General features: G+C 32.0%; 1 protein-coding gene across 1 annotated transcript in view; it reads right to left on the bottom strand.

The window, feature by feature from the left end:
- The window catches only part of LOC110018375 (uncharacterized protein sll1770), a 138,485-nt gene that overhangs the window by 22,478 nt on the left and 104,938 nt on the right, over positions 1 to 11,069 (bottom strand). Inside the window, exon 3 of the mRNA XM_020715669.1 lies at positions 4,964 to 5,130. Within this exon, the coding sequence (XP_020571328.1) occupies positions 4,964 to 5,130 (167 nt within the window). The remainder of the gene's footprint in view (positions 1 to 4,963; positions 5,131 to 11,069) is intronic.

The raw sequence follows: 11,069 nt of genomic DNA, 5'->3' as shown, positions 1-11,069 counted from the left end.
CCCAATACACCCAATCCCAGCGTCGCCACCCTCCACCCCCCCCAGCCGCTGCAGCAGCTCGTCCCCACCCCTCCAACATTTGTAGCAGCCCACTCCACCAAATCCAATCAATGATGATTCCCTTCCACCCATCCTACTGTTGTTGCCTTCACCAAACCCGTCTTCATCCCGCTGGCCAGCCGCCACCCACCCCCCATGCCATGGCCCTAGGGTGTATTTTATGTTTATTGTCGTTTATTTCATCTTCACGAGAGTCTTGTTTGTAACATTTTGAATTTAGTAATAATAATTGTGTTTTTCGTGGTGGTTTGGGCTCCCTCCGATATCATTGAAAGCCCACTCATTCATATGATAGCTGATAGAGTTGTTCAAACACGAACTTTGCTCAACCATGGGAACCAAGATCCTAGCAAAATCATTGGCTCTAATATCACTTGTTAAAAAGGATAGACAAAACGGAGAGCAAAATTGGGTTGAATACACCAATGATCAATACCATATTCAAACCAAAAGCTAAGAATGGTGGGTGAGGGACCTAAAGGCAAGTCATAGTTTTTCAAATATAACAAATGTTTGACGAGTTAAACTCCAAAATAATCTATTAATAATTCATGAGTGATCAATTTAATCCAAAGTTTAACATTTCTCCAATTCAATCTCTCGACTTCACAAAATGATCAACAATTGTCCCACGGGTAAACACTCTTATACAGAATTGTTCTCATTTCAGTAGGGCTATCAAATCGGCTCGTTGTTCGCGAACAACTCGTGTTCGGCTTGTTAAGAATCTCGTGTTCGGCTCGTTCGTTAAGTTAACGAACCGAACACTATATATATATATATATATTTATATTTGATCGAGTAGTATTTTTAAAAAATTTAATTAACTACAAGGTTACAAAGATTTATAATCAATTAAAAGTATTAACGAAGAAAATAGAATAAAAAATATTAAATTAGATTCAAGTGATGTTTAAAATTTTATCTCAATCATTAACATCTTATGCTACGTGATTAGGGTTTTGTCAAAATGACTATTTGTTCGTGAACGGGTCGTGCTCGGTTGGTTAAGCAAACGAGATGAACACCAACACACTTTTTGAGTTTGAAATATAAATGAGCCGACTGGGCTTAGCTCGTGTTCGATTTGTTTACACCCCTACATTACAGTATCTCAACAACAACAATAGCAACAAGAAGCCTTTTATCTCATTTCAATATCTCAAATATGCAAAATTGATCCAAACTTAGGGTGCATTTGGGGTGGCGGTACGTGCCGCACCGCATTTTCCTATTTGACAAAACTATGTTTTACCTAGTTTTTAAAAAAACTGCAGCTGAAAGCTACGTTTTGCAGCAAAACTTTACTAAATGTGATGGTTGTTAAAAAATTATGGTCTGACTTTTGAAAAAATAATTTTGTCACTGCAATTTTTTGAATAACAACTTCTTCAAACAGCAACAACTGCCCCAAACAGACCCTTAGTCCTTGAGGGACCATTACTTTCGTGTTACTAAAGATAATACTTTAGATAGTCCTTGTTACTCGAGCATATTAAAAAAAAAGAAGTAAAACATGCTTTTGGCTAAAAAAATGGTGCAACTTAGATGATAAATCTAATAAGTCCATTGCAAAACCACAACATAAAAAATAAGTTGCGGATACAAAATAGGCATGGCAGATAATTATGCTTTACTTAAAACTTCATAGTTGTCAAAAAAAAAGAGTTGAAACATGTTTTATCATTTATCACCTCATGGCTCAAATACGTTATTTTTTTTTTCACCCGACTACTTTAAGAGAAAAAACTTATTCCAAAATTTCAATATGATTCAAACTTAATTCCAATAAAACACAATTCTTCAAAACAGATAATAAGAGAGAATACTACCACTCAATTATTGGTTCTTATGATCTTATCCTTCAAGCTAAAAATAGCGCATCAAAGTTCATGTGTTGAAACATCCTAAAATAATGGAATTTTTTAGTAAAAAAATCAACATGTATTAGAAGTTAGAGACTTTATGTTTACTTCTCACATTCTAAAACATCCCAGGGTTCAACGACAAAACTCATCAATAGAATGCCACCTGAGTCATGAAATTCAACACCCCATGCCAAACACTCCTTGCCTCATTTCCAAACATCTAAATTGTCTCCACCATTCCCATTAATGTATTCAATTGCACTCAATGCTCACATAAATCAACAATCTTAAAACAAACTTAACCAAAATCTCTCAAATGCATATTTCTTGGGTAAACTCCAAATTGGAAAGGTTACAAAGATTCTTCATCAATAACAAAAAATTATAACTCCATGGATATGGCATCCTTTAACAATCAGCCCTGCCATCACAAACTTTCAATTCAGGGGAGAATCCTATCGCACAAGAATATTAGCTTTGGGAGACTTGGAATGTCAAGCAACCTCATTCGGCCACAGCTTCAACCACACTTTAACATTGAACCACCTCAACCCCAAACTCATACAAACTCTCAAAATCCGAGAACTACACAAAGAATAAATCAGGAAGTGATTGTCTATTCAAGGAAATGAAAACTCAGAGAATGCAAACCACTTGACAACATTCAAAAAAATGTAGATCAATCAATGCCACTCAAGCAAAGCCATGAATCTAAATCGATTCCTGAAACTTGCCAAAGCAATATCTGATTGAATCTGATTTATTATGCCTGCTAATGATCTTTATCTCCCTATTGTCCTTATCAAAAGTGTGAGATCTCATACTCAATATTTGATCTACAACTTAGTTTCATATGAAAGATTGTCCCTCATCATTTGGGCATTTATCACCATTCTGACAATTTTATAAATTTCAATAACATGCAAAAAACTCTCCGCCAAATGAATGAAAGATTGTTATAATGGAAGAAATCTAGGCACTAGAGAAAAAAAGTGAAACTCTGGAATTTCAAATCTAACAAATAGGAAAAAACTAGTTGGATGCAAGTGGAGTTTCACTATCAAATACAATGCATGTAGCAATTAGGATAGATTTAAGAGTCAACTAATTACAAAAGGGATTGGTTCAATTCTATAGAATTGATTATGAAGAGATATTCTCCCTAGAAGCCAAACTCAATGCAATCGAAGTTTCCCTAGCAGTAGCAACAAATTACATTGTTCCTTTCATCAATGTATGTCGAGAACACATTGCTAAATGGTTACTTGGAGAAAGAAATCTAAATATATATTCCTCCATGTTTTTACTCAAAAAAATACTAACAAAGTTTGCAACTCCAAAATTCATTGTGTCTAAAGCAATCTCCACATAAATGGTTTCGCAGATTTACAAACAGTGGTAAAGGCATGTAAGCTTGCTCGGTGCCTGTCAAATAACATCATATTCGTCAAATTCTATCTAGAATAAAAAATGATCATTCTCATCATATATGTAGATGATATTGTTCCCAGTAGAGATGATCAGAAATAGATGAATAAATAGATGAATAAACTGAAGACCTTCTTGCTACATAGGTTGTCTCAAATACTTTCTTGGCATGGAAGTGGCTCATTATATGAATGGTATTTCCATTAACTAATGAGAATTTATTCAAGATCTACTAAACGAACCAAAGTGCTTTAAACCATCCCCCCCCCCAAAGAAAACAAAAAAAAAAAAAAAAGAATTGGCAAAAGAAACCACCTTATGTTAAAAGATGGATATCATAGGCTAGTTGGGAAGCTCATTTACCTCTCTCACGCATGACTAGTAATGACTTCTTTACAAGAACACAATGAGCCATTTAATGGATAGTCCCGTGGAAGAATATTTGGGGGTTTTATGTCAAAATCCGCAATACCTAAGAAGGAATGCTAGAAAAGGATTGTAATTTAAGACAATTTCAATTAAAGATATTGAAGAAATTTATTTATGCTGATTAGGATAAATAAATTATAAGGTATCGCACTTATGTGTGAGGGAACTTGGTTACTTGTCGAAGCAAGAAACAATCCATAGTGGCCAAAAGTTCAATTTAGAATTATGGCCCACAATACATATGACGGTATGTGGGTAAATAAGCTGTCAGTTAAAAAATCAATGATGTTTTGTGATCTCAAACCTTAAGCATTTTGAAGAATCATGTTCATAATGACAAAAAAAAGGGTGCAAAAATTGATTCATCAAAGAAAACCTAAAAAAAAACTTATGGGTCTTGTATACATGCTTAAAAATCTTCAAGCAGCAGAGATTCTTATGAAGTTGTTGTCACATGTTATCTGTGAAAGTCCAAATTGAAAATGATTGACATATACAACCATACTAGAGAAGTGTGGACATTCGCCCCTTTCCCTTCCAAAATTGGAAGAATATAAAATATCCACCTAAAAAGGATAGTTTTCATGTTTTGAATATAAATCTCTTCACCTTCATTTGTTTCTTTATTTTTCCTAAGAACTTTAGGTAGTTCTTTAGTTGCAATAAAAGATGATATCAATCCTATAGCTACAAAGCTACCCCAATCTCAAGAATTAAAAAAATAGATGGAAAGAGAAATAAATTTAAAATTTTCTCAAAAAAAATTTTTTAGTGATACTAAAAATCCTTTACTTGCATATAGCTCATTTTTAGTAGCAAAGGCTCAACTAAGAACTATATTAAACCTTTAACTAAACAAAAATCAACTTTATGTGAATCAGAATAAATAACCTTACAACGTGCATTTTCATGATATGCATATAATAGAAATGAAAAAGTTAACCCTTATTATGGTCGTGTTATAGATGAAGCATAGCATCAAAAGTCTTAAGAAAAAAAAACTAGCAAACAAAATAGGCTGTAATTCAATTATCTAAAATTCATCTTGATGCCAAGGTGAAAATGGTTTTACATCATATTACTAAAAAATAATGAATATTTTTATCATAAGCACTCTAGGACAGATCCATATTATATGTAATCAGTACATGAATCATCTTATCAGCATGCATCTAGACCTGAAGTTCGGACAACTGATCAACATATTCTTGCGGAAGAATGTCCACCCTTGTAGAAAACTGCTGCCCAATTTTGATAAATGTGGGCCCTAATCTCAAAATACTTTCCTTTAACCACTTTGCCAGGGTTTTCCGTCTAATCAATCTTTTCTCCTCTGTCATTCCTCCTGCAGTTTGAAATATTATTGTTCAAATAAAAGCGCAAATTTATAAATCGCATGACTACAGAAAATGTATTGTATTGTCTAAAATAATACTCACCCATTGCAAAACATTAAAAAAATATTCAAAAAACATGCAAAATAAGTAACAAGTAGTGTCAAGACGTATCGTAGTCAATAGAATTTCTAGTACTCCACTAGGTCTTTGAGTCAGAGAAATGGTGACTTAGGTCCGTTCTGCTAAAATTACCTCCAGCCATGCAGTTCCTTTTTAATAGTTCATATCTTTAAATTGAATTTTCAAATAGCTAAACTTTGGTATATAGCTTTTTAAACTAGAGAAATGTAAATTCCTAGAAACTTTATAGTTGGAATAACATTTAGCAAGTCGGTACTCGTTCATTCATCCACACCATCACCCTAACAGACTCAATTATAAAATTGTCTAAAAGTTTGTAAGGGAAGGGGCAAAGGCATGATTGGATCAGGTGATATAGAACATCATATGACTTAGAGTTCACTCATACAAATTTGGATGAAATAAATTAAAAAAACCCACAAGCGATAAAAAATTTTAGTTTCCAACCTTTAGGTACAAAATAGAATTTTTGATGCAAAATTAAAAAGCACACTTATTTTGTTTCAAATGAGAATATAAAAGTTGACAAAATCAAAGATTCTACAAAATATCTGAGTAGAAATTCAATGGTGATTAAAATTCCCACTGCAAAAATAGGAATCTATATGTAATGATGTAGCACTCATTAATGAGTGCAAAACAAATCACAAAACAATTTAGATGAAAGAATATAGATAGACGACAACAATTTGAGGAAAAGAAATAAAGGGAAAACGAACTGTACTATGAAATCCTAAAGTGTAAAATGGAAACAGCTTGCACCAATAAACCTGACCCATAAATGTAATAAAAAATAACAAAGCCATCAATTGTCATAAGATCCATCCTCATAGACATCAAAATAAAATAGAAAATTATGAATTAATTGATGACATCAACCCTCAAAAAATTTAATAATCTTTTACGCGTTAAAATGCACAAAGATTGTGTTTTTTATGAACATAAATTTCAGTTTTGAATTTTCTCAGATTTCCTCTAGAATCTTCTCAAATTTCCTCATATATGCGTTTAAAATCCTCGAGAAAAATCATTGCCTTCTTCATATGCCAAGCATTTACTCACAAGAATTATACATAATTGAATATGTTCTTATTAAAGAAATTATGGTTTATTAATAGTCTTTGAGGATGCTTTTGATGCAAAATGTGATTTACAAAAAAATTGAGAGTCTAAATCTGATGTAAATCTGAAATCTATTACCATTAACATCAATCTATACTTAAGAAAGTGTCAAAATTCATGTCTAAAATGAAATTTGAGTGCGAGATCAATTTCAAATCTTAGTTAAAAATTGAACTTGAAACCGAATTTGAATCTAAGATCATAATTAAACCTAAATTAAGCATTGGATTTGATTCTAATTCTGAATGCCAATTCAAATTTCTAATAAAAATTGAATAAATTCATGAACATGAACTTGAACACATAATAGGAAGAGAATCTTGTCCTGAATATGAAAGCGAACACATCATATTTGTTGTTGTTGATGAATTAATTGAACAAGCTGCTACAGATGATGATTTCTAAAAATCAAACTAAGTTGATTTTATTTTTAGCTCTTGATTTTTAGACTGATAGATTCATAAAAAAAATCTTAGTAAAATAGTGAAATTGCATTACTGTTTCAATGAATTTGTTAATGATGAAATGACTTGAAATATTAATTTAAATTTTCATTAATCTGGTCAGACTTTGAAATGTATGACTCATCACCATTGATCTTTAACTCATTTGGATTAGCTTCTTTAATGAGATTATGTCCACACATGCATGTCATTTTATTGTGGTATATCTTTTTTCAAAGTTCTTTGTCATCTTATCATATAAGTTATAGAACATTGTTTGTTTCCATGCGGATGCATATTAGTATATTAACATTTTCATTTTCTGTTTCATATCATTTGCATAACTTGATTGATCGAGTAAATTGGTGCAAAGATATTCACAAAAAACATAACTATCGCAGTTATAAGTTTATTGCTAATTATAGATACACCGGGTGATAATGGATTTTAAAATAATTAAAGACCACTTTTGAGAATCCTTAACGAAATAAAATGTAAGGAAGGTGGGATCATATAAAATCACACAACAAATTTTCACAAACACTTATTTATTGAAAATTTTGAGAAGTATTAATTCTAATATAATTTTAAATTTATTAGATTTGACCTTATTTAATAAAGTTTATTACCTTCATAATCTATGTTAGTTTATTTTTTATTTCAGAATTATTTCCTTTCCTAATTTAGGATAGATATATTTGGTAAGTTTGTAAATAAGGAGGGATTGTTTCCTTATATATGTACCATACATTTGAATCATATAAAAAAGAGAATTATTCCTCTCCAAAACCTATTTCTACATGGTATCAAAGCAAAGAAACAATTCCTATATCTAATTTCAATTGTTGGAGCCTCTCCAGAGCACTGAAATTTTTCTGCAGCCATCGGTCATGTCACGACCCCGCCTGGTAGTTTATAAATAACCATGCTAGGAACTGTGGTGGGACAATATTAACATTAAAATAAATATCAACAAATTTCTAGAAACTTTTAATACATAAAAGAGCCACAAAAATACAACAAAGTACTATGAACAAAAAATTAAAACATCCAAAAACAATAATATAGTTTGCAAACAAAATATCTCAATCCACACACAACATTATCTCTATACAGTAATAAACAGTATATAAAAGAAACTACAATCACCACACAACATGATGCTTATCAGTCGTAGTCCACCTCCAGTAATCTAAGTCTCTCCTACCAGACATATCAATATACAATTTTTTTTCCTTAAAGAAAATATTAACTTCAACAATAAGTTCATAAGTTAGTGAGCAATTATAATTTTAATATGCATTAAATGAATGACCAAAATAAAGGTAATTATTACCTTATAAAACCGTAAGCTTTCATTTTAAATTTATCTCTTCCTATTTCAACTTAAATATTTATCATTTTTAACAACTTTAAGAGTCATGAAAGGATTACAGTCATACCCAAAGATATCTTCAAAATAGTAATTGTGGGTACCCTAAAATATTTATATTGGAAGGTGTGCCCTTCATCATTTTCATTTTCTTTCTCGTGCAAAAGAAAATGAAAATGATGAAAGAAACTACAATCACCACACAACATGATGCTTATCAGTCGTACTCCACCTCCAGTAATCTAAGTTTCTCCTACCAGACATATCAATATACAATTTTTTTTTCCTTAAAGAAAATATTAACTTCAACAATAAGTTCATAAGTTAGTGAGCAATTATAATTTTAATATGCATTAAATTACTATGTCAATGCATGAATGACCAAAATAAAGGTAATTTATTACCTTATAAAACCGTAAGCTTTTATTTTAAATTTATCTCTTCCTATTTTAACTTAAATATTTATCATTTTTAACAACTTTAAGAGTCATAAAAGGATTACAGTCATACCCAAAGATATCTTCAAAATTGTAATTGTGAGTACCCTAAAAACTTTATATTGGAAGGTGCACCTTCATCAATTTTCATTTTCTTTCTCGTGCAAAAGGGTATCTTGCATCCTTTTTCAGTACCATCTGGGAATAATCCTGAATAAGTTAAATATTTACTTATAATTCATATCAACCTAAAATCCTTTAAAATGTACTTTCATATATCAATTATTTTCCTCTTATTTGTGAGATGTAATCAAACTTTCAAAATGCAAGACATGAGTGAAATATTTAATAAAACCTTAATTAAATACATACAAGAAAATAATTACTCACTTTGTCTAAATGACTTTCTCTCTTTCCCTTGAATTCCTCTTTTTTCTTATTCAATTAACACAATTTGCACATTTAAATCAACACACCTAATTAAAACTCATAATTTTCCATAAGTTATATTTAATAATCGAAGCAACTTAAATGTAAGAATTTTATGATTTAAAACACTAACTTTTTTTTAAATTTTAAGATTCATTACTGTCTTCAAATCTAAAGGATTTATCAGTCTTCTTCACACTTTGTAATTGAATAAAAATTAATAACATTTATATCATTTGTTTTATTAATAATATAGCTTAGCATTTATCTTATAAGTTTCTCGGATCAATCTCATCTCTCACTCGCACGCTTCACCATCTTCTGCTCCTTCCAAGCCGAAATCTCTATTTATTTCAGTCCCGATTTCAATAAAACTTTCCATTAAATATGTTTTTTTATAAACAAAATCATATAATATATATAATTTTATTAAATATCTTTCATAAAATCTTACACTCACCTATTATGTTTCAGTCAACAGCCTACAAGCACACACGAAGCTCCCCTTCTTCCCTTCGGTCTCAGTGTGACCCAACAGAGCACTGCAATCCTCTTATTCCCCCGATCTCCCTCTTCCTCTACATGTGAGTTCCGATTAGGCTCGGCGTGGAATCTTAGATACGAGAAGACATACGACTTCTCTTATTCTACCTCTTCTTCTCCTTCAGCTACTTGCTTCACTCGCGCACGGGCTCCTTCCCTCGACACTGGCACGTGAACATCTTCCTTCAAGCGTTTACTTCTCCTCCTCTTGATAGAGCACCAAACCTCCTTCCTTTTTTGACCACAGCTCGCGAGGCACAACTCTCTTGCTTTTGATTGCAGCTCAACCGAACACTAAACATGACTACTTCTTATTGCAAGGAGAAAGAGAAAGGAAACTACTCAGAATTCATGGGGATAACACAACAAAACATAATTTATATTAAAAATCCAAGTCTTCATAATAAAACAAAACTACAAAGTACTTATTTGAGACTTCTACCCAAGCAAATCCTTTGAAGTTCCTTTGACGTTTTACTCCAATAGAGACACCAAAACACACATTACAAAGACTCTCACTCGCAACTCACACACACACATAAGAGAGCCTCACGCCTCCTCCTCTCTTTCAAGTCACCAACTAAGATCTTCAAAAGCCCCCTTTTTCGACCAACCGATTGTTCCTTTAAATAAAGCTCTTAAAATCACCAAGAGTCACTTCAAGCACATTCTCAAAATTCGTCCAAATTCATTGCACAAAAGTCCAAATCGTTTCTGGCGCCTAGACGCCCAACTGTGGTGCCTAGGCACCAGCCTTCTAGAAGCCTATTTTAACTAGCTGGCACTAGGCGCCATGTCACTTTTTTCTCTTTTGCTCCATTTGACCCTATTTTACTTTTTTTTGCTCATTTTGCTCTTAAACTTCATTTCTTGTACCTAAAATTAAAAACATACAAAATATCTTTCATTAAAGCACATCATCCTTAAAAATGAGCATAAAATGTATATATCAAAATAGCACATTTTAAGGCGTGTCATTAAAAACATACAAAATATCTTCCATTAAAGCACATCATCCTTAAAAATGAGCATAAAATGTATATATCAGAATAGCACATTTTAAGGCGTGTCATTAAAAACATACAAAATATCTTCCATTAAAGCACATCATCCTTAAAAATGAGCATAAAATGTATATATAAAAATAGCACATTTTAAGTCGTGTAAGGGGGCGAGGCCTTACACCCAACATCCATTATCTCAGTATCAACAACAACAACAACAACAAAGCCTTAATCCCACTACGTGGGGTCGGCTACATGAATCCTTTTTCTCCATCGCGTCCTATTTAGTGTCATATTTGCATTTAGTTCTAGTAAATTAAGATCATTTTTAATACAATAAGCCCAAGTCTTCCTAGGTCTACCTCTGCCTTTCTTAAAACAAGTCAAATCTAAAACATCTACTCTCCTAATCGGATCATCTAATGGTCGACGATTAATATGACCAAACCATCTAAG

This window comes from Phalaenopsis equestris, unplaced genomic scaffold (genome assembly GCF_001263595.1).
Source record: "Phalaenopsis equestris unplaced genomic scaffold, ASM126359v1 Scaffold000018, whole genome shotgun sequence".
NCBI lineage: Eukaryota > Viridiplantae > Streptophyta > Magnoliopsida > Asparagales > Orchidaceae > Phalaenopsis > Phalaenopsis equestris.
The sequence above is the reverse complement of the archived record's forward strand: the minus strand, read 5'-3'. Positions and strand labels throughout refer to the sequence as shown.